The 23,487-nt window shown below is 40.3% G+C and overlaps 1 protein-coding gene across 2 annotated transcripts in view; it reads right to left on the bottom strand.

The window, feature by feature from the left end:
* The window catches only part of NUP133 (nucleoporin 133), a 55,839-nt gene that overhangs the window by 23,110 nt on the left and 9,242 nt on the right, over window positions 1-23,487 (bottom strand). For both annotated transcript variants that reach the window (XM_075924725.1, XM_075924724.1), the window contains exons 5-16: window positions 22,052-22,183; window positions 21,433-21,603; window positions 20,652-20,807; window positions 20,500-20,570; window positions 19,258-19,405; window positions 17,248-17,392; window positions 15,567-15,724; window positions 14,530-14,621; window positions 9,153-9,316; window positions 2,082-2,176; window positions 1,757-1,981; window positions 243-365 (exon numbers count right to left, since the gene is read on the bottom strand). In XM_075924725.1, coding sequence (XP_075780840.1) covers window positions 243-365; window positions 1,757-1,981; window positions 2,082-2,176; window positions 9,153-9,316; window positions 14,530-14,621; window positions 15,567-15,724; window positions 17,248-17,392; window positions 19,258-19,405; window positions 20,500-20,570; window positions 20,652-20,807; window positions 21,433-21,603; window positions 22,052-22,183 — 1,680 coding nt within the window. The remainder of the gene's footprint in view (window positions 1-242; window positions 366-1,756; window positions 1,982-2,081; window positions 2,177-9,152; window positions 9,317-14,529; window positions 14,622-15,566; window positions 15,725-17,247; window positions 17,393-19,257; window positions 19,406-20,499; window positions 20,571-20,651; window positions 20,808-21,432; window positions 21,604-22,051; window positions 22,184-23,487) is intronic.

Genomic DNA, 23,487 nt, shown 5'->3' with positions numbered 1-23,487 from the left:
GAGCAGTGGGTTGGTCTTGGTGACTTCTCAAGGGCTCTTCCAGTCCTACACATTCCTACAATTCTATATTTAGAAATAATTATTGTTTTCTTTCTCTTTCATATTGTGTGTAAAGAATAGTACATTCTTGACAACTTTCCCTTGCTTACTAATAACTCAGAAAGTTGGGTTGGACTCAACTTGCTAAATACCGATCTTGGCTTTTTTCTTGAGTGTTTCCCTTAATCAATGCAATTTGATACCTTTATGATGTTATTCACATCGACAACTATCTGCGCCCACTCAATGGATTCGATTGGCGTATCCTTCAAGATTTGCTCCTCATGATCTAATAAGCATTCAAAGATAATATCTATCTGGGATACCTGTAAAACATATAAAAATATTTGTATTGAACATATGCCTACCCATTATCAAGTGATGTACAACAGCCAAATAAGTACCATCTATGACAATATTGAAGTATTAACAGAATCTTGATTAAAAAGCCTACTGGAATACAACAAAGTATTAAACATGTACAGTAAAACTTCAATAGTCCGGCATCCAATTGTACGGCACTCCCGATAGTCCAGCATCAAAATGGCAAGAGCCTAGTTACTGTTTAAGTGAATAATTTACAGACTGTATTAGTGTTGAAGTATATAATGTTTGTGTTTAAGTGAATAAAGTGCTGTATTAAGTGTTTTAAGTAGTTTAAGTGATTAATAGTTTAAGTGATTAGTCAGGGCTGCACACTACTGTACATAGTATCCCCAGCTTAAAGTACCTCCTGATAGTCTGGCATATCCGATAATCCAGCACCACCTACATCCCAAAGGTTCCAGATTATCGGAAATATACTGTATGTGGCTGTTGAAAATATCAAGTTAATTTGGTTGAGGTTTGGTTTGCTTTTTCTCATAAGGGTTATAAATCCCCCTCATTTCTGTTCACAAACCAATTGTGTTAGGAAAAAACTCCCTCATATGCAGAATTTTCCATGATTGTCCATTATGCCTTCCTCTGAAGCACATGGCACTGATCACTGGAAGGAAAAGGGACTACACAAACAACTGTTTCAATCAGAGATCAAAATTCCCATTACTGATTTTCTCCACTGCTGACACCAGTTGTGATCTCCCCTAAAGAGAAATTAGTCAGTCATTAATTATTAATACTTTGTGCATAATTCATCTAAAATAAATCTGAACATTTTAATGCATAAGATGAGAGAAAATCAATGTAAAGTGGACACAACTGGAATGTTTGCACTTAAAAGCTAATTAATTTGATTAGACATGCAGCATCAGACAGAGCAATATATTACAGGGAAAGGCGCTGAGTGGTTTTGACTCATTACAGGAAGGGAATGAAGAGATGAGGATGTGTTTTGCTAAGAGACCTACCTAGAAGGCATTATTGTCCTTTAGTTTCTCCTGTAACATGGCAATCCTAGGATACAATTCTCTGATGAGAAGGGAAAATATGAATCTTTTCATCCTTCCTATAGCTAAACTGACTGGCGAGCAGATTGAATTTACTCCAGCTACACAATGCCAGTCAGGATTCATATTTTAAGTTACAGATGCATGCAAACACTTATGTTTCAAAATGAGAGAAAACACCAATAAAGTCTTACGAGGAGAATTCTGGAAAGTTAAATTTGTTTTACAAGAACAAAGTCTTATTTTACACATACATGTATTTCTGTTTGTACAAACAAGAATTCATCATAAAAGGATTCCAATTAATTAAGGAGATTTCCTCATCTTACCTCTCTAAAGAAAACATCTGCAGGGGTAAGATTTTGTGGAATATCACATTCCCTTCTGTTTAAAGCAATCAAAATAGCGGCATTCACCAAGTCTGGCAGTCTGGAGTGGTGATTCTTGAGAACAATGGCGGCTGATAACTTTTCTGCATGTTCACAGAGCAACAATCGAGTTGCCATTGGCATCCCTCTTACTGGAAAACTGCCCAGACGTTCAAATAACCCAACCTTTTATTTAAAAAAAAAAAAAAAAAAAAAAAAGCAATGTTCAAAAAATTATTAATATAAAAATATTAGCATTCATGGCAGCATAATATTAGGAGCTTACCTGATGAAGGAAGTCAATGAAGAAGGAATGGGCTTTTGTCTTATCCTCCAATTGATGAAGAAGAATAAGGGAAGTATTGCTGAAACCAGCTGCTTCTGAAAAGAATGTGTTCAAAGACAAGATTTTTAGTTAAAATTTTTTCAAATGTCTATTGTATTGTAGCTGGAATTTAAGATCTCTTACATTTTGTAGCTTTTCTATCTTCAACTATTACAAAAAAATGAAGAAGAGCAAATCTTTGAAAAGAAGTTTCTTGATACTAAAAAACTGGTGCACAAAGACTGGACTTTTTAAAAAACATCAGATCACCTCATTTTGTTCTTGAAACTGAAAAGACAACCTACATTTTTGTAATATAAATAAAATTATAGACAACAAAATGTTGTCTGTCTTCTGTATTTGATTAAAGGTTTTATTAAAGATCTGCACCTCCACCACTGCACAGATTGTATGTTCCATGCACATCTCTATATATAAAAACAAATGTCCTGAGGGACGACAAAGTGACATCATCATGTCCTCTGCCCTCAGCTGCCCTGCCTCCTCCCTCCTCCCCGGTGTTGCGGGTTAGAAGCTGAGCACCCTCCCCTTGTCCTCCTTCCCCAGTGCTCTGGGGAGGGTGGGAGCCGCGAGCGCTCCCCACTCCTCCAAAGCCCTGTGTCTCTCACACACACACACACACACACACACACACACACACACACACACACAGCCAAAACCTGCACCCTTAGCCCCCTCATACATGCCTGGCTAAGACCCTGTGCCCTGAGGCCGTTCACTCATACCCCCCAATCTGAGACCCTACACCCCAGCCCTTTCATTCACCACACTGCCAAGACCCCACACCCCTAGCCTGCTCCTGCCCCCTCCTATCTGGCCAGACACTTATCCCCAGCCTGCTCTTGCATCCTCCCCTGCTCTTGCACTCTACCCCCGGCCAGAAACCTACCCCTAGCCTGCTCCTGCCCTCTTCGCACTGGCCAGACACCCTACTTTCAAGCCCACTGTCACGAATCATGGGTAGTGTGAATGGTTAGCATGAGTGAATCAACAGTAAGTGAGCCAAAGAGAGGCCATGCTGAGGTCCAGGCAAGAGCAACGGAGGATTACGGACTGTTTACAACTTTAAGAAGAAGGACTGTGTGAAATAAAAGAACTGTGGATGCGTGCTGAAGCAGTGTTTCCAGCATTTCCAGGTAAGGGAAAAGTAACAAGGGAAGAATCTAACCAAGGATAGACCATTGTTTCTCACTCGTGGTGAGACAAGCAAAATTGGGTGGTGCAAAAACCGTGTGTTTCCGGATCAGTCGTGGACACACGAGTAAGAAAAAGGGGGTGTCACTAATGGACATCACCACACCTTGACTGTGTGCTACCAGTGGATGGCATCCCATTGGACAGGCCCCTGCCAAGGGGCTATATACCACACCATTTTGCCCCAGGAGTAGAAGTCCATCATTTCAGCATATCGGAGTGACGTCCACGTCGGACTACCGCCTCAACCAAATTAACGAACATTACCTGGGGTCTGGCCAGCCCCAGAGGGTGTGTGTGTGTGAGCATATGAGAGAGAGAGAAAGAGAGTGCGTGTGTGTGTGTTAGTTAAATGGATTAAGAATTAGGCTGCTAAATTGGGTTAAGAATTAGATTTAGATTGTTAAGTATTCCATTCAATTATTGTTTGTAATGCCTTTTTATGCTTGTAATGCCTTTTAATGTCTTTCACTGTTGTTTTAATTATTTAAGTACTAAGTATACATATAGTGCTTTTAAAATTTGCTTCTGAATTGCATGCAATAAAACTTGTTAAAGGTACAAATTGTCTACTGCGGGTCTCTTGTTCTGTGAGCCAGTTATAATACACAGTAAGCAGCTCTGCTTGCTTGGCTGAATTACCCGAGGAGGAGCAGCGCCCTCTTGTGACAGTTGGTGGAGATTGCAGGCACAGACAAAAGAATCCACAGTAATAAGCACTGGTGTATGGGAAGAAATTTGCTGGTCAAGTAATAAGAAAGGAGTGTGTTGTTAGTGATATTTGACTACGGGGCGCTGTCTGCCTAGAGAAATACCCCGAGTCAACCATATACACTGGGAAGGTCGTGGGTACACTGAGCGGTGTCGAGCTCTTAAGAACCAAGAAGGGGGCTGTAATAAAGGAAGGAGGGGGACCAAAGGAAGGATGTGGATTCTGTGGCAGTGGCCACATATCTGGAGGATACCTTTAAGAAGTAGGAACAAATGCAGAACGATGGTTTGGCAACGGCAGTTTCACTTGCGTACGCTGCAGCAGGTTGATTTGGGAGCATATAAGTAAGAGTTTGAGATAGGAAAAAGTAATCTAAGTGTAGCTGCAGGGCAACAGGAGAAAGTGAGGGAAAACAAAAACAAAAAACAAAAGCAAAAAAAGGAGAATCAAGTTTTACAGGGTATGATAAAAAGTTTAACCCTGAAGCAAGGTAGAGCCCCTCTGGATCATAGCCGTTGTGATTTAGTTATTGAGAACCTACAGCAAAAGTTAGAATTCGCCACTAGGCAAGTGGCTGCAGTTGCTTCTGGGGAGTGAGATAACATGACTGGGAAGGAGATCCAGAGGAAATTTGGGAAAGAATAGGAAGTAAAAGAGCTAGAATTTTGCAATTAATGTGAGATGCCTTAAACAGCATTCCATTATACTAACTTCCCAAATAAATGAAAAAGAAATACAAAAAAATAGAGAAAGCAACACAGACTGTCAAGCACTGGAAAGCTGTTCTGCTGGCAGAGTTACAGGCTATCCAGGCATATAATTTGCTTGAACAAGTAAAGCAGGAAAATAAGAAATTGGAAAAAGTGTTGAAAACCTGGAAAGGAATGAAACACCGTCCCCTGTTGTAAACAACAGACTGCAAAAACTTTTACAGTGCCTGAAAAGAGGGGACAGAAATAGAAAAGGTGGCCCTGGCAAATTTAAAAGAATAAATGGGGTCCACTGCATTGCAACCACAATCATATGAGGGGCAAGCCAAAAGAATGAAGGTTAGTGTTTCCATTCTTCCCTTAAGGGTACATGACAAATAAGACTAAAAATTGCTAGTAAAAACAAATTGGGCACATTGGTGCAAAAATTCAGGAAAAAAAATCCTCATGAAAAGGAGAAAAGGTATACTATATCTTTAGGACAAATACTGCAAAAGTTTAAGCACAGCCCATGGTCTGACAACGTCTTAACTAATGTTTATACCATGTAGACCTTATAAGCAAGTTGGTGAAATATTTATTGGTTTACAAACCCTTAATCTCAATTAAGAAAAATATTGCTGTAGTTTGGCTGTTATGAAAAACCTGTCCTAAAAAGTTTAAAAATTATTAGCTAACTGCAGAAATAAACATTTAACTTCACCCAATGAAAGGAACCAGAAGGTGTGACGGCTAATTAAAAAGCCCACCCTTCTTGCTAAATTAGTAAGGGACAAAACTTGTGTCCGTGGAAAGGGGACATTCAGCAAAGAAAGCACAATCAGAAACAGACAAATAAGAAGCCAAATAAGCACGAGTGTGTGAAAGCTTTAAAGCCCTAAAGGGGCACTGGAAATGTATATTCTTGAAAAATTACTGGAAATGGTAATATTTAAACTAATGAAGTTTTCAGTTCAAGGATGAGCAAGTAATTAAGGGGGAAAAATATGTGAAAAGTTAACTCTGTGGCGTGTGGAAGGAATTAAGCAATTGTTGTAAAAAAGTGTTATTAAAAAAAGCCTCCTTTGTTTCTTTTCAGCTTCTTTCTGAAAAATGTGTAAATAATCCAGGCAAAAAAGTATTCTGATTTAAATATTTGGCTTTGGACACTTTCGTTAAATTTGCTAAAAGGGAAATAAAGGATTCTACTGAAAATTAACTGGTTAAATGCATAAAAGGGAATGAAATCTATGCACAGTAAATTTGTAGATCTGTTTTGTAGGTTTCAAATGAATTGGTTTTGTTTTGTTTTGAAATAATGCCCTTTCATTTAAAGTTGCAAACTGACAGATAGTTTTTGCCGTACACTGATAACTAGTGCTGCTTGTCTTCTGGCATTTAACCCTTAAGGTATCTCAGTGCTTTATAAGGTTCAAAATCTTGTTACTGGCCAAGTTGTGGCTGATATTTGAAACAGCCAAAATCCCCAAAATGAGGATGTGTTCTGGATTTTGAGTAACAAATCAGACTGTTACTTTGATAAGGAAGGCAATATCAAGAACAGTGAGTCTTAAAATAATTCTAAGTAATTAGACTGTTGCTTTGATAAGGGTACATAAAATCTGTAAGACACCTCATGCACTCTAGAGAAAAGCCACAATGGGGTTGTGTTTTTGCTGTGTGCTTTAAAAGCAGAACTTAAGAGTAAAAAGAACCAAAGCTCTAGAATTTCAGTGTGTCCCTTTTCAAGGCTGAGTCTTCGGGTTGCTAATACTTTTTGGCCTGCTTTCAGATCCAAAGTTGTGTGTAAATGCAGGCTGCCTAGCTGTTATAGGAGGAGTCTACTATTCAAAGATTTCAAGAGGGGCAACACACACACTGTCCTCAGAAGGATATTGTCCAAATAAAAGGCATGGTATATAACAAGATATGTATACACGCAAATAAATTTAGTGTTAGTAAGTAACCCTGCAACATTATATATGATTCTCTTACAGAGAAAAAAAACCTTTTGGGCTTGCTGAAATGGTAACTGGCACACACTTAGTGCTAAGTAAAGGAAAATCACTATAAGAGTGAAGCTTCTCAGTTACTACCTGTGAATAAATGTGGAGCTTTACAACAGACAATTAAATTCTGGTCTGCTGTATAAGAGGGAAACTGAGGCATGCCATCTCATTAACTTAATAACTGAGCAGTGGAATAATGTACCCAAAACCCACAGAAAGTGGACATTACTGAGGCTTGGCTGGTTTACAAAACAAAAGCATAGGTAATTATTGGGTAACAGCAGGCTGATAAAAAAAAATCAGCAAGAATACTTGTAACAGAAAGAAGCATTTTAAAATATAATGTGCCACCCCCACGGGAGTAGAAAATTTTTTCTTTTTGTCTTTCAGAACATCAGAAAGAGCTGGTACCAGCTGAAGAGCAATCGAGAATAATATGAATCTATTGTTGCAACAATAATTGTTTCATGTCTTATGTGTTGTGTCTTGTGTTATGTTTTGTGCCATTTGTCTCAATGCTAGCATTATTGTATATTGTTTTACTGTCGTAAGCAAATAAAAAAATCTATGGCTCTCTAATCAGACATCATTCTATCCCTATCTCCCTCCTGCCAAATTAAATGTCCATATCCATAGTGGTCCACCTGAGGAGCAAGGATCTGGCAATGGCATGGTTGTTGTGGCAAACTTGCTGGGCTTGGCAAGCTGCTAAAGTTAATTCTGGAACTATGTAAGTAAAGCAGAAGTTGAAGCGGGTAGGTGCAAAAAGAAAGTGAAGTAAAAAGGGTGAAGGCACAGAAAACTTAAATTCCTGTGAATGACAGCTTAGTATGGTAATGGTTTAAGTTAGCAGGAAATATTTTAGACTAGGCAGTTAACCAAAGTGGTATGAAACATGAACAAGTAATAAATCACAGAAGGGGGTGGGGGGAGGGCGCCCTTCCTGATGCACATGCAGGGGCAATAATGAGAAACTACACATGTCCTCTCTGCTGTAACCAGGTCATGTACCTGAATCTCAAGGCTTATGCCTAGAGACAGGGGGCCATCATTGCCATGGCTGTGGGGCACATCCATTGGGTCTTATACCTTCTAATAACTTTTAGGTCAACATATTGTTATTTAAACAAAAATACATGTGTAAACAATTGCTGCTCCACATCTAATATCTGTCAACTTGACTTGTCTTCCCACAACTCAAATACTTTATGGGGTAAGAACCACTCTCCTCCATTATCAGCCATCTACTAATCGAGTAACTTCAACCAACAGTATCTCTAAGTGGACTGTGCCCACGAAAGCTCATGATACCATCTACACGTGTTGCTGGTCTTTAAAGTGCTACCAAGCTATTTCGTATTTTTTAAGTATCTCTAATGTCACCTTTGAAGTTACAGACTGTATTTGCATCTAACCAGACTAGAACTTGCCAGCATCGCACTCCCAAATTGACATGAGGGCACCCACACCTGGAGCCGGTAACCTTATCTTTGATTTAAACATCTGTCTAAAATCCCATGAACTGAACATTATGGGCAAAGGCCAATGTAAAAAAGGTGTCTGTAACTGACAACAGTTTACTGTGCTAATTGTTTAAGCTAGTAAGATAACATTTTTAAACATAAACAGCAACTGAACTAAAGTGGCAAATCCCCATTCTTGAAATGCACAAGGGGATCCCCAGGGACAGATCAACTTGTTCATGGTTATTAATTCCTTTAATGGAAGGTTACTTACAGGCTTTCCCTATGAAATCCCATATAGCTGCCCAATTGGCCAAATCTGTTTCAAAAAGTTGTGTGTCAACATGGGACCCCTGCAGTCATTGATTCTGACAGAGGGCGCCAGGTTCTGGAAAAAGAACTGTGAATGACTGTGCTCCAAACACTGTGCATCAAAGGGCAGCTGCACATTCTGCAGTGGCAAATTGCAACTGTCACTTTGGATAGCTCAATCCAAACTGCAGAGCTCCTTCAAGAGGCGGTGTCCACATGAGCTTATCACCCTTGGGACCAGTTTTGTGTGGTGATTCATTTTCAAATGCAAATTTGGTGGGAAGGTCAAGTGTCTCAAACAGGCAGCAGCAGTGCCTTCTTGTGACACCACTCCTGCACCCTTCCCCTGGCTAGACACCTACCCCTGGTGGGGGGAGGGGAAAGGTTGGGCAAGCATATCGAGCAGGAGGCAGAGCCTCCTAGTATGGGTTTAAAAGCAAAAAGAAATTGCTTCCTCTCCTGATGGAGACGTTCACTCCCCAGATATGGCCACGTAATACTGTTTTAAATATAGCTGTCCAATATAAATATAGCTGTCCACTTCATGGCATAGGGCTTAAAAAGTAAATCATAAGGTAACAGAAAACTGTGCACAATTTCCCACATAAACCCCAAATAATATAAAGACTTACCCTCTGGTACAGATTCAGCCCATCTTGGGTCAGAAGCAGGGTAGTCGTCTACTAAGTCTACACTGATCTGAATTACAGCTCTATCCAGTTCAGTATCAGAATCCAGGTCTGCATTTGGTGGAAAGAGCTCAACCACCATACTCTGAGCACTGATTACATCTTTTCTGAAATAAAAGAGAAAGGCTGCATAAAACAAAGTGTAAGCAGAATGTGAGAATTTTTAACAACCTGCAGAATTTTCTACTATCCTTTTTATGAAATTAGCAGGTTATAATTACTAATACTAGAGAGGACCAGTTAACAATTTTTTAATTAAAAAAGCTGAATGTTCCTTTTAGTTTGGTATTGGGGCAACTAGTAGTTGCAGGTGATCCACATGACATCATAGACAATCTCATCATATCATTTCCTCCTTTACGAAGTTCAATCCTGAAGTCTGTTAGGTATTTTACCCTCACTGCTCCCCTTAGAAGGCTATTCCAGAACTTCACTTCTCTGACGGTTAGAAACTTTTGTCTAATTTCAGACAAAGATTTGTTGATTGCCCATTCATATCCATTTGTTCTTGTGTCAACAGCAACATTCAATTTGAATAACTTGTCTCCCTCTTTGGCATTTATCCCTCTGGTGTATTTATAGAGATCAATCACATCTCTCCTCAGCCTTCTTTTGGTTAGGCTAAACAAGTCAAGCTCCTTGAGTCTCCGCACATAAAGCACATTTTCTATTCCTCTAATCATCCTAGAAGCCCCTCTCCGCATTGATTTCAATTCAATTTCATTGTTCTTAAATACAGGATACCAGAATTACACGTTGCACTCAAGATGCAGTCTCACAAATGCTGCATATAATGGCAACAACACTTTCCCATTCATATTGGAAATACAGGCAGTCCCCGGGTTACATGGATCCGACTTACATCGGATCCCTACTTACAAACGGGGTGAGGCAACCCCACACTATCTGCTTCCCCCCAGCAGACCAGGGAGACGCGAAGCTAGCGCCCCACCCCACCCCCCAGCAGACCAGGGAGACGCGAAGCTAGCGGCCCCCCCCTCCCAGCAGACCAGGGAGACGTGGACCGGCTTTTCTCAGCAGACACCTCAGCTTGAGAATAAAAGACTGAACGAAGTGAGGTGTGGGAGAATAAAACTGAGCTCTGGAGAAATGTTTGGCTAGAGTTTCCCCTACAATATGTACCAGTTCCGACTTACATACAAATTCAACTTAAGAACAAACCTACAGTCCCTATCTTGTACGTAACCCAGGGACTGCCTGTACCCCGCATGATGCATACTAAAACTGCATTAGTCTTTCACATCACTGCATCACACTGGCAGCTCATGGTCATCCTGTGATCTTTCCCCTCTACTCTACCACTGGCTCGCTCTCTGATCTTGGTATCATGCCCTGATAGTTATTTCTCTTCCCACTTACTCAGGTGGCAGCTGTGTTTGTTGCTCTCCTGTCAGTTCTAACAATTCCTCACTTTCCCCTTCCTCTCTGACTTCCACCCAGTCCCTTTTTGCCATTGTTATGTTATTTTTCCAGCTTGCTCTCCCACCCTTCTCCTCCTTCTCTAACTCCTGACTCGCCTCCTAGCTCCACACCATTATCCTTCAGTTTCAGCCTCCATGCTGATCAGCCTCAGTCTCTCGTTCTTTACTAATGCCCTTGCTCAATCTGTTGCCACAAATCAATCCCGCCATTCACTTTTAGGATTGCAACTTTGTATACCAAGAATTGTTCTCAATGATTTTCTCTCTTCCCAGACAAATTCAGGTCCTCCTCCTTGCATTTAAGGATCTCCACAGTTCAATTTCTCATCTTTCTGTTCCACTGACAGTCCTCTTCATTTACTTCTCCCACAGTAGGGATGTAATAGTGTGGTCGATTAATCGATAAGCAAAAGCTTATAGGTTAATGCTATAGACGACAGGCATTTCTCTCCCACCTCCCTTGCCAGTACATTTTTTATTGGGCTGACCAGTTGCCCAGCATAGTCCTGGCTCAGGCTGGGTCCAGGACCTATCCCTGCTGTGGCTCTGCATGTAAAGTATATTAGGAGCAAAGCGGGCAGGCAGCCTGGCACAGTTCTGGCTTGTGCTGGGTCCAGGAACTCAGATCCTTCTTAGACAGGGGCTGCTGCCTCTTTATCACAGGCAGCAGCACAGGGTGACAGACAGCCGGTTGGCGAGGGGAGCTGGGTTTTAAACTGGCTCCCATCATGGGCCAGCTCCCACCTGGCCCTCTGTGCTGCTGCCTCTGATATAGATGTGTGCTGCTGTTGGGGGGCTTATCCCTTCATCTTTCAACTTGCCTGGTCCTTTTCACGTGATACAGAGGCAGCAGCGCGGCGTGGCAGGGGGCTCCGCAGGAGTGAGGCCGGAGTACACTTCCTGCCAGCCCCGTCCCCAGGGACTATAGAATAGTCAACTAACTGATAAGAATTCATGAGGTTACCCGACTATTCAATTAACCAATATTTAACATCCCTATCCCACATAAGCGTCTCATCTCTTTCATGCAGAACCTTGTTCCTGCAACCCTCTTTCTTACTCTTCCATGCTCTCTTCAAAGTCCTTTTTCCAACCTCAATTATTTTAGGAGACCTAATCATAGATTACTATATTCTCCCTGTTCTAATATGAAAAATGTATGTCTGTAGCCTTGAAGACATTTGTAAAAATCACTAAGCAAACAAACTTTTTGTTTTCACCCTTGGGTCACTCTACCCTTTCCTGTGTTTATCTCCTATTCCTGTTTATGTCAGTTTAGATCACACATTTATCCGGGCAATGACTATGTTTCAAGAAACATTTATGCACATTCTTGGGACTACATAAACCATATGTTCTAAGCAGCCATCACCAACTGATCGATTATGATCAACTGGTCAACTCTGGAGCCTACAACAGTCAATCGCAGTCTCCAGACACTAAACGTCAGGCAGTGCCACAAGGCTAAGGGAGCCCTACACCACTCCAGGAAGCAGCCAGCTTGTCCCTGCAGCCCCAGGTGGTGGTGGGGGGGTGGAGGGGGAGGGCTCTGTGTACTGCACCTCCCTGCAGGTACTACACCCCTGAAAATCTCACTGGTCAGGAACAGGGAACTGCGGCCAATGGGAGCTGCAGAGGTGATGCCGGCAGGAAGGAACCATGCACAGAGCCATGTGTCCCCCACCCAAGAACGTGCTGTGCTGCCCGTTTCTGGGAGCAGCACAGGGGTAAGCCAAGCAGGGAGCCTGCTTCATCTCCATGGCGGTGACGACCAGGAGCCACCTGAGTTAAATACTGCCTAGATGGAGTGAACAGCCCACACCTCCATCCCCAGCCTTGAACCCCTTAACAGAGTCTTCACCCAAATACCTTCCTGCACTATAACCTCCTTGCCCCAATCCCCTGCTGCACCCAAACTCCCTCCCAGAGTCTACACCCCCTACTCCCAGAGTCTACACTCCTCTGCCCTACCCTGGAGTCCTCTCCCACACACCAAACCCCTTGGCTCCAACACAGACCCTCCACTGTTTCCCATATCCCAATCCCAATCCCCTCTTCCAGCCCAGTGAAAATGGGTGACAGTGGGGGAGAGCAAGCAATGGAGGAAGGGGGGATGAAATGAATGGGACAGGGCCTCAGGGAAAGGGTGGGGTAGATCCTGGGTTTCATTTAAATTCAAAATGTGGTCTTGTACTTAAAAAGGTTGGACACCTTTGTTCTAAAGTAATACTGATAATTGCCCGCTTAAATGTAAATACAGTAAACTTCTGATAATCTGGCACCTTTACGACCCAGGGGGTGCCAGATTATCAAATATGCTGGACTATTGGAAAGGGGAGGCTATGAGGGGTCTGAGGTGGAGTGGGGGAGGATGCGCTCCTCGGCACTGCAGGACCAACCCAGCAGCACCCCAGCTGCTCTGCCCCTGGGTTCCTGGAGTCAGCCGCTGGTCAGTTTCAGCAGTGGCTGAATCAGGTAAGCCGGGGACAGAGCAGCTCCAATTGTCCAGCACTTCTGGGTTCCAGATGGTGCCATCCATCAGGAGTGCCAGACCATTGGATGCCAGACCACTGGAGTTTTACTGTATAAGAATCAGGATTTTTCCATTCTTCCTTTCTTCACCAATGCCAATTCCTGATAGAACAAACACATTTAAAGCTTGAAATAGCGTTGCATCAATTAGAGAGATCTGTTGGAGAACACTTGAATCTACTTAATCACTCTTTAAAAAGATCTCCAGGTGGCTGACTTGTCGCAAACCAATTCTACAAGCCAAATACACAGAGAAGCGTTGGAATTACAATTCATCCACAAATTCAATTCTCACACTGATGACTTCCTCAATCGAGATAATGGATGGCTGGGACATTACCAACCTAACATTCAATGAAGGTGCCACAGCTCTTTGTCTATGTTGATTCTTGCATTATTACCCTTCCTATCTAACTGCTAACCTATGATCCTTATCTGCTTCTTTTAACTACCCAATCTTTGGGTGCTTATAGGTTACCAGTGATAGAAATGTAGCCGTGTTAGTCTGGGGTAGCTGAAGCAAAATGCAGGACAATGTAGCACTTAGTTCTGCCTACTTGTTTTTCCCTTTGATATTTTCATATCCTCTGCTCCTTGTTTCCCGCTCCCTTCCTTTTGTTCCCTCTCCTCCTCCCCCCCCCCTTCCCTATTTACTTTGGGTCTGCACATCCTAAACTCAAAACTCTGGTCATCTGAAGAAGTGGGCTGTGCCCACGAAAGCTCATGATACCATCTACATGTTTTGTTAGTCTATAAAGTGCTACCAGACCATCTGTTGTTTTTTTAAGTTTATCCTGTACAGACTAACTTGGCTACCCCCTGAAGCTTCCATTAATAAACTGGTAAGGCATGTTATAGCTATAAAAATGACTACACAAGTCTGCTTCTAACATGAATCACTGTCTAAATGGTCAAAGAAAGCCAATTATTTCATGCAATTTTTTTTTAATTGTTCTTTTTACAAAATCTCTTGTGAATATTTAACACAAAATACTAAAAACTGAAAAATGATTTTGAACACCAAACAGTACTCAATACTTAGCAATTTGTTATGGGATTTTTGGTTGGTTTGGGTTTTTCTTGGGGGTGGGAATGGAGAGGAATGTGTGTTTAAAAAAAATCAGTATAAATTACACTAATATAAAAAGCATCACAAGAAAAATCAAACAGCTTGTAAAACTAAAAAATTGTCAACAACAATTTACACGAAAGCGTCCAAGGTCTGCATAAACTTTTATAGAAAAATAATGTATTATATTAATCAGCATGAATTTTATTTTTATTGAATAATCCCTTAATTAAAAACAAACTTGCCCTCTTTCGTACACTGACACAGTGACTCCTACCTGCAGTATTGTAGAAAAGCAGCTTTTAGTAATTTAGTTTTATCTTCTTGTGCTATTATTTCCATTCTAGTGGTAGCACCAAATGCAGAATTCTGAAATGTAAAGTAAAAATGTAGACCAAAGAATAGATAGGCAAATATAAATCTCATTATGGAAGGACACTAATATTTCCAGAAATAACAATAATTTAGAAGTATATAACAGACATACCAACACTTGAAGTTAAAAGGCAAGTAAGGAGATATGTACTGCTTTGACTTTAAAAGACTTTGCATGTTATAGGAAAACTTTGTTACTCTAAAACTATATTTATTCCAATTTTCATTTTTTTAAATTAGCACATAAGATATGAGGTAATATTTTAACACAGAGGAAACTTCAATAAAATGTAAACCTATTGAAGACTTCATTCCAATGGGCTGTTCTTGTTGATTATAAAAAAAAAAGCAAAGGGGCTCTGGGCAAAGGTAACAAGATCACAGTTTAGAAGTCATACAGGTTGATCTAGCCAAAGTAACAGTCAGAAGAGTCCTCTTTACGAAGTACTACAGCAATTGATCCAAAAACGTAAGAAAAAGGAGAAATGACCAATTCATGTTTAGTTGTTAGTCAAGGAAAGAACTAGTCAGTCCCATATTAAAAGTCCTGTTTTCATCCCTCTCCAAATAAATTTTGAGTGGAAGATTCTACTTTAGAAAAATATTCTTGACAAGGTAACACAGGGATTTTAGTAGACGCATACTGTATGAAAGTTAAATTCAGACATGTTAAATACTTTTTTCTATTCTAAAGTTTTATTTTACTAAAAAAAGTAGAATTAAAATAGCACATTCAAATGAGTAGAGATTGTTAATAAATGTCCGTTTTATTGGGAATTTCAAAATATTATGAAAATGTTTTGGGTTTTGAAAATTTGTTTTCAGTTAGATCTGCATCAAAAATAAAATATTCTCTGAATGAAAATGTGCAGGTGAGTAAACCCTAGGCATATCTCCTTTTTACAAAATTAGGTTTTGAATTTTCATACTAAATATTACCTCATTGTTTGGTCCAGTTACAGAAGATGACAGGGAATCCTCAAGGTCTTCAGGAAGTACAGACACATTTTCTCTAGAAAAGATAGCCACAAGCCCACTTTTTCTCGTGAAAAATATGGGAACTCCAGTGTAAGAACCTGCTCCTAAAATGCTATCTCCTAAGGGGAGAGGAAAAAAATATTTACTAAATAAAACTCTCATACAATGCTGCCTTTATATCTTGATCTTCAGGTAGAATTTACTTGATCTTCAGGTAGAAGTTTTTGCATGAACTAACAAACAGCAATACTTCACAACAATTTTGATCATTCAAATAAATGTCAAGATCCAATGCAGACTACCAAATGCTATGAGGTAATAATTAAGCAAACAAACCTAACTTTAGGAAAAAAATCCCAAGTACAAACATCATAAAATATTCTCACATATTAAAGTTTAGCTTTACTTTTTGTTATATGCTACACTATTCTACTTAAAGAATAGTACTGTAAAATAGCAATAGCAGATCTCACTCCAGTGCTCTACTCAAATATTTGATGAGAAGTGGAATGAAATTTCCAAGTGGAGAGAGAGACTTATTTGGTTTGCAGCACAGGTCACTTGCAGGTTTTAACAAGTGAATAGTGAATTCCCTGTAACTTGAAGTCTTTCAAACACGATCTGAGAACTTCAAGAACTCAGCCAGAGGTTTTGGGGGGTCTATTTCAGGAGTTGATAGGTGAGGTTCTGTGACCTGCAATATGCTGGTTTGTTCTGACCTTAAAGTTTATGAGTTTATCAAGATAAACAAGATTCCATGCTATTTAAAAATAGTGCTCCTATGTAGATACATAATATTATCTTATTTTAATTTTCTGTCTGTCTCCTGTTAAGTAAGTTTCAATCCCATTCTTAGGTAAAATCCCAGATTTTTTGCAAGCAGTATATGAATAAAAATATATTACTCTCAGCACTTCATACATATATTCAAAATTGTTTGCTCAAACAATTTGTCCTTATAAATTTCACAGACAGGGAAGCTGAGACAAGATAACGAAGTGTCCGGCTTCAGGACAGAAAAAGAACTAGTGGAAAAGCCTGGCATTAGAGTGCAGGCCTTTGACTGCCAAACCTTTGGGCTACGTATACACTACAGGCTTCTTGAGCAAGAAGCCTTTTACGCTAGAGTTTTTGCGCAAAAACTTCTTGCACAAGAGCACGTCCACACCTCAAAGCACATGGCAAAAATGATGTGCTTTTGCGCAAGAGAGCGTCCACAGAATGGCCATCAGAACACCTGTGCTTTTTCCCATAAGGGTTTCTTGCGCAAGAAACCCCTCGGAGCATCCACACTTGCCTTCTTGCACAACAGCTGTAACACTAAAAGCAGTTATGCTCAGAAAAGGAGGTTTTACCTATGGCGGAAAAAGACTTCTGCTCTGCGGTTTAATTGCCAATTTAATTGCACAAGAGCTCATTTGAGGTGTGGACGCTCCCCAGGTTTTGCGCAAAAACCTTGTAGTGTAGATGTAGCCTCATTGTCTCAATGTTTAGTTTTGCAGTAACTGGAGAGCCTTGCATGAAGGAACAGAATGCCAAAACACATGTCTCAACCTAAATGCAATTTGGAAATAATTAAAATAATCATATTGAAAATGTTTCTTTTAACTTACTTACAAATTAAGTTTCCTATTAATATTACCTTGTGCACCAAATATAATTTTCTCTTGTGGTAAAGAAATTCTTCCAGTTCCAGTTGAACAAGCAAAGACCTCATCTTCAGTGTATAGGTAGGCAGAATGGTTAAAGAAATCTGGGACCACGAAACAGCACATCAACTCTTCAGACTATAAGCGTCCAGAAGAATGAGAAAATATACAAATAATAAACAATATTAAATGCTTATTACAGCACCGTAAAATGTTCAAAAAGTTGTACAAACATGAACATTTTCCTTTTCTTAATTTTAACATGACAAATCTATCACAAATTTATTTTAAGAGGATCCAAATTTCTATTTCTAATTTGCTCTGAATATTTATGATCTATTTTATCCACCTGCTAACTCCAGAAGAGAGGGAGGTATATTTTCACCAGGCTAGACAAGAAGTAAACAAATCATTAATTCAACAGTCTTTGGACACTTCTCCTAGTGTAAGAACCAATTTGAAAATCAACACCATAGAAAAAATACCAGCCAATTTGTTGTTTAAGTTCAGCCAAAAAAAATTAGGTCAAAGCTAATATTCATGAACATAAAAGCTTAAAGAGACACTGAAACTTCATGAAATATGTTTTGTGAAATGTCAGTTGTGTGTTCAAATATACTTTAAGTAGGGATGTAAAAGTTTAACCGTTTAAATGGTTAACCAATAGTCATGAGTTCACCGGGGACCAAAATGATTAGACACGAGCTTCTGGCCCCGCTCCCAGGGACCCAGCTGCCACCCCGTGCTGTTGGCTCTGTATCAGAGACTGCAGCACAGGGAAGCAGCTCGTTCAATGGAAGAGAGGCCAAGAGTCACCTTAAAAGCAAATTTACAGCATGTATCAGATCCCCAGGAGTGGGCCTGGCAGGGAGGAGCCGGATTAAAAGCTGGTTTCCAACACACACAGACTCCTATGGAGCGGTCTCTGCCCCCTGCTACAGGCACTGCAGTATAAAGCTTATATTGCAGACCCTGCAGCGCAGCCAGCTCCTCAGGAGTGAAGACCGATTCACACTGGCTGCTAGCCCTGCACCTGAGGCGCTGGCTACACTGTGGGCTCCGCAGTATAAGTTTTGTAAGTTTCTTAATTAAGTGCTTTTTAATATTCCTAACTTTAAGCACACTTGATAAGATTTCTGTTTTAGAAATCTGAAGTACATCTCTTTGATTATTGAAAACTAGGTACAGATTACACTAATTATCAAAGATATTCAAGATTATTGCTATTAAGAGAGGCTAGTAAAGCAGACTGATGGATCATATAAGAAAAGAAGGGGGGAGGGGTAAACCAGCCCCTATGAATTTGCTGCACTGGGTAAAGCATTGAAGTTTGGGGGGCAATGCCCCCACACCCACCTAACTCTTCATATAGAGTTGGGGCTTTAGCCCCACAAGCCACGCTGGGGCTTGGGGCTTCTGTCACGGTAGAAGGCAGCCTTCCTGACATGATTCATAGACCCTCAGAAGGCCAAAGACTCCCAGTTGATAACTGCTGTTTTAAGTCTCAGAGGAATAGCCATATTAGTCTATAACTTTAAAAACAAGCAGTCCTGTGGCACTTTAGAGACTAACAAATTGGCTCTAAGATACCACAGGACTATTTGTTGCTGTTTTAAGTGTTACTCTTAACTCTTCTGTATTTGCTGTCCATTTTCAGAAAAATTCTTTCAGCCTTCTTCCTCAAATTCAAGACACTGAGGATTAATTACTTCATAATTCATTCAAAACTGATTTTATAATAAAGCTGCTTAAAACAGAGAGAGAGAGAGATAGGAGGTATGTAGAGGGCAAAAGTTTAAAACCTCAACTGTAAGAAATCTCAGCAATAACACTTGTGAAAAAGGAGTTGCGGTGGATTTTTATGTATATATTTTACATGAAATTTAAACTGTTCTCATCTAAAGCTTTATATATAGTATTGGTGATTAAAATAAAACACAAAAAGATGATGCCTGTGACCAATACCAAATTCACTTAAGAGAAAAGGTCCAATGACTTCATACCTGAAAAGGTGGATTATATTGGGTAACCTCCACAACAACATCATCAGACATGTGGTAACCTTTATCTTCTACTGTTATGAGTGTGTAATAGGTGAGACATGGACTGTCACCAAGATGCCATGCTGCAGCCAAAATCACGAGTCCATCACTAATCATTGAAAAAGCAGTACACATTTACAAGAACATGGTATACTCTTCTTATCAGAACATGTACCATGGTTCAGAAACCTGAAGCACTCACAAATACTATTTTCTAAATAGCATTAGAAAAAAGTGTCTTATTAAACAAGAGCTTACATAAGAACATAAGAACAGCCATACTGGGTCAGACCAAAGGTCCTTCTAGCCCAGTATCCTGTCTGCCGACAGTGGCCAGCACCAGGTGCCCCAGAGAGGGTGGACCGAAGACAATGATCAAGCGATTTGTCTCCTGCCATCTCTCTCCATCCTCTGACAAACAGAGGCCAAGGACACCATTTTATCCCCTGGCTAATAGCCTTTTATGGACCTAACCTCCATGAAATTATCTAGCTTCTCTTTAAACTCTATTATACTCCTAGCCTTCACAGCCTTCTCTGTCAAGGAGTTCCACAGGTTGACTACACGCTGTGTGAAGAAGAACTTTCTTTTATTAGTTTTAAACCTGCTACCCATTAATTTCATTTGGTGTCCTCTAGTTCTTCTATTTAGGGAACTAATAAATAACTTTTCTTTATCGGCCCTTTCCACATCACTCATGGCTTTAATCTCAGACTTAAAATAGAGAAATTATATGCAACATTCTGCTGTTTTAATGCTCTTGATGCAGTAACAATGGTTTCTAGAAATCTGAAAATATGTGGAAACCTAAATTCTCATCCATGCTGTTAAGTAATATCAAAAGAAGCCATAAACCAGTTATTTTGGTTTACTGGCGTTTTGTCTTACCTGGCCTCTGGGAGAGAGTGGGGAGTGAGGGGGGAGGGGAGACGACAACATTGCAAAGAACATTCTCATGCAATGACAGAAACTTAATAGGATTACTGTGGATGCATTAAGTTACTAACACCATCACATCTAGTACAATCAGTTATTTGCACTGATATGCCTGTTTTGTCACCAACAGCTTTTGTCAGAGTAATTAAAATCCCATCATTTATATATAAACCAATGTAGAAAAATAGAAAGCACTTATCAAATAAGTACATGGTTCATCTCTTATTAGAATGCTCATGCCTACTGATGATGAATGCTCATGCCTACCGATTTTGTTGCAGATCCATATACTGAACGTTGACTCCTCCTTTAATATCTTCATAGTTACTTTCTGAACCCTGTAAAAGACACTAAGTTATAGTAACACAAATAAAGCACCTATTATTTGTTTTTATTTTTTCACATGTACTGTCTCTTACCCAAATTGCATCTGTGATGTGTTCTTTAAGGACTCTGTTGATATCCCAGCTAAGAACATGACGTTCAGTAGAATCGTCTATCTCCCATTTGTTTAGATTTGAACTTGTCAATGCATAAAAGCTTGATCTCTCTTTGTCCCAAAGAACGTTAGAAAGCTGCATTAACAAAAAGAAAAAAACCCTCTGTCAGCTCAATTATGTTCTTACTATTCCGATATATTGTGCTGCTCTATTGTTAATATGTTCAGACGTATGGATGCTCAATTTGACTATTATCTGTATTACTGTAGTGACTCGGTGCCCTGTTCGTAGATCAAAATCCCACTGTGCAAGGGGCTGTATAACCACAGGATAAAGATGGTCCCTGCCCCTAAAGAGCTCACAATTTCTGTTTTAACTATGATACAAGATTTAAACATCAAATTGACTCTAGACAGAACTCTTACTTTATTGGATAAAAACAAAACAAAACATCAAAAATATATCTTGTTTTTATGTAATTCACACAGAAAACTTGTGGTGAGCCACAAAGAACTGAAATGCCTTTATCTATGGGGAAACATATGAGATGCTACTAGTTTTTCCATTATCAATTTGCCCTGTGTCATTTTTCTGCATGTCTCAAGTGTACACCAGGATATAGTTGATATGGAGTGGGCTTCAGATGTTCTTTATCCTGATGCAGTATGTCCTTAAGGAGCAATGAAGGACTGAGACAAAAAAGTTGGAAAACAGTATTAAAATTAAAAAAAAAATCTAATAATCTATTTCTTGAACTTACCATGGCATCGTTGCTGGGAGACAAAATCCCCAAGAGAGAGGAGACCCTTCGACCAATACCAGAAAACATGCCCTGTCCCTGTGGCAGTACATGCTGATGGATCTTGCCAGAACTGTCTGGAATCAATCGAACTAGTTGGCCTCTCGAAGATGATAAAATAAAAGTTCCTCCCTGACAAAGTAAAAATGTCTACATTACACACAAAATCCAAACCACCAGTTTTCAGCAACAATTAGTGTCAAATAAGTATTATTTGTACCAGGTCAAGAGGAAAAACAGAATTGGGAATACAGCCAGCCTTATTACTGCACAAAGAACCCGAGGGCTAGCAGAGATATGTCATGAAACATATTTTTTTTCAGCAAATTAATTTAAAGCTCAGCTGGCTATAAAAGCCGGGAGGCTTTATTTGGTTTAAAATGTCAGCTTTTCATAGGACATACTCTTTATCTGGACGTTATAAGACATTATATAAAAACTGAAATCTGAAATGTATCAGATGCAATGCTTTTTAAGAAGTATGTATAGTTCTTCCAAGACTTAAATAATGGCTCCAAATATTCTTTCCTGTTTCTAAGTTAACAATCAAATTAATAGTTTTGATGTAAACAAAATTTACCTTTACAGCTGTTAGAAAACTGCACAGAGAGCCTCCAAAGTCTGTAAAAGTCTCCGTATAGGAACCTTCATGCACAAGGCTGGGCCAATAACGTACAAACCCTTCGCTGGTGGCAACCATTACTGAGAGAGACTGAGAATTGCAAAAAAATAGTAAATATAGGATGTAGGTGGACTATAATAATGATGCAACTTTTTACTTGAATAATAATCTCTTTTGAGCTTCGGGGGCAGCCGAGTTAGTCTGTTACAGAAAAAAACAACAAATGGTCTGGTAGCACTGCACAGACTAACGAAACACATAGATGGCATTATGAGCTTCCGTGGGCACAGCCCACTTCTTCAGATGACTGGAGTTATGAGTTGGGGATATGAAAACTCGAAATAAATAGGAGAGGGGAAGGGAAGGGTGGGAGAGAAATAAAAAGGGAGCGGGGTGGGAGACAGAGCATCATTAAGTATCTGGAGAATGGGTACTTAAACCTAAGCAGATAAAAATCTAAGTCAATGGATAGATTCCTAAAACAGGAAGGATATCACCCAGGGAGCTGTTAGCACCTTCAGTGGTTATTATGTAGGTAGAGTCCCCACCAGCTCTGAGTGACCCAGAGCTTTTGAGTGACCCAGAGCAAAAGAGGGTAGAAAAGGCACAAAACTGACATCAAACTACATTACCAAGTATTGTTGAATTATTAACTATAACTGAATTCCCTGGTATCAGTGACTATAATAAGGATGTTAAAATGTGATTATCTGGCTAATCATATAGTCAATACAATTTGTATCTACTATACAATTAGTCAATAGGCGCCGCTCTGCAGAGCCACAGCGGGGGTATCTCCAGGAGCCGACTCGGGCCAGGACTGAGCAGTCCTGGCTCATGCTGGCTCGGGAGCCACCTGTGCAGCAGCTCTGCATTTTAAATGTAGTAATAGCTACTGGGCTCTTGCTACATTTAAAATGCAGAGGCTCAGCAATCAGCATGAACCTGGCCACCACATGATGTGATGTAGTGGGGGGGGGGGGGGTGCTGTCCATTCTGGTTGGGCATTCACTGGTCACTATGCTTGGGCTGTGGGTGACCCCTACTGGCCTGCATCTGTAAGCACTGCCCAGCAGGGGGTCGCCCTGGGACAGGAGTTGCCTCTCTCTGAGAGAGGCAAGTGGGGGGGGGAACTAGATGATTCGCTACTCAACTATCTGATAAGCACTTGCTTATCGATTAGTCTAGCAGTCACTTACATCCTGTGAGAGCGTGTCAGGAATTCCCGACCCTGCACCTCCATCCGCAGCCAGATGTGACTCAGCCAGCCAGTAGAGTAGAAGTTTTATTGGTTCTCAGGGACGCAACATAGCATAGGATCTATGTTAGCACAGGAGCCGAGAGAAGATGGCCTTATTCCTCTTGGGAGGAAGGGACTCCCAGACTCTTCATCC

Source organism: Pelodiscus sinensis, chromosome 3, assembly GCF_049634645.1.
Source record: "Pelodiscus sinensis isolate JC-2024 chromosome 3, ASM4963464v1, whole genome shotgun sequence".
In the NCBI taxonomy this organism is placed as follows: domain Eukaryota; kingdom Metazoa; phylum Chordata; order Testudines; family Trionychidae; genus Pelodiscus; species Pelodiscus sinensis.
Note: the sequence above shows the minus strand (reverse complement) of the source record. Positions and strands in the feature narration are given on the sequence as shown.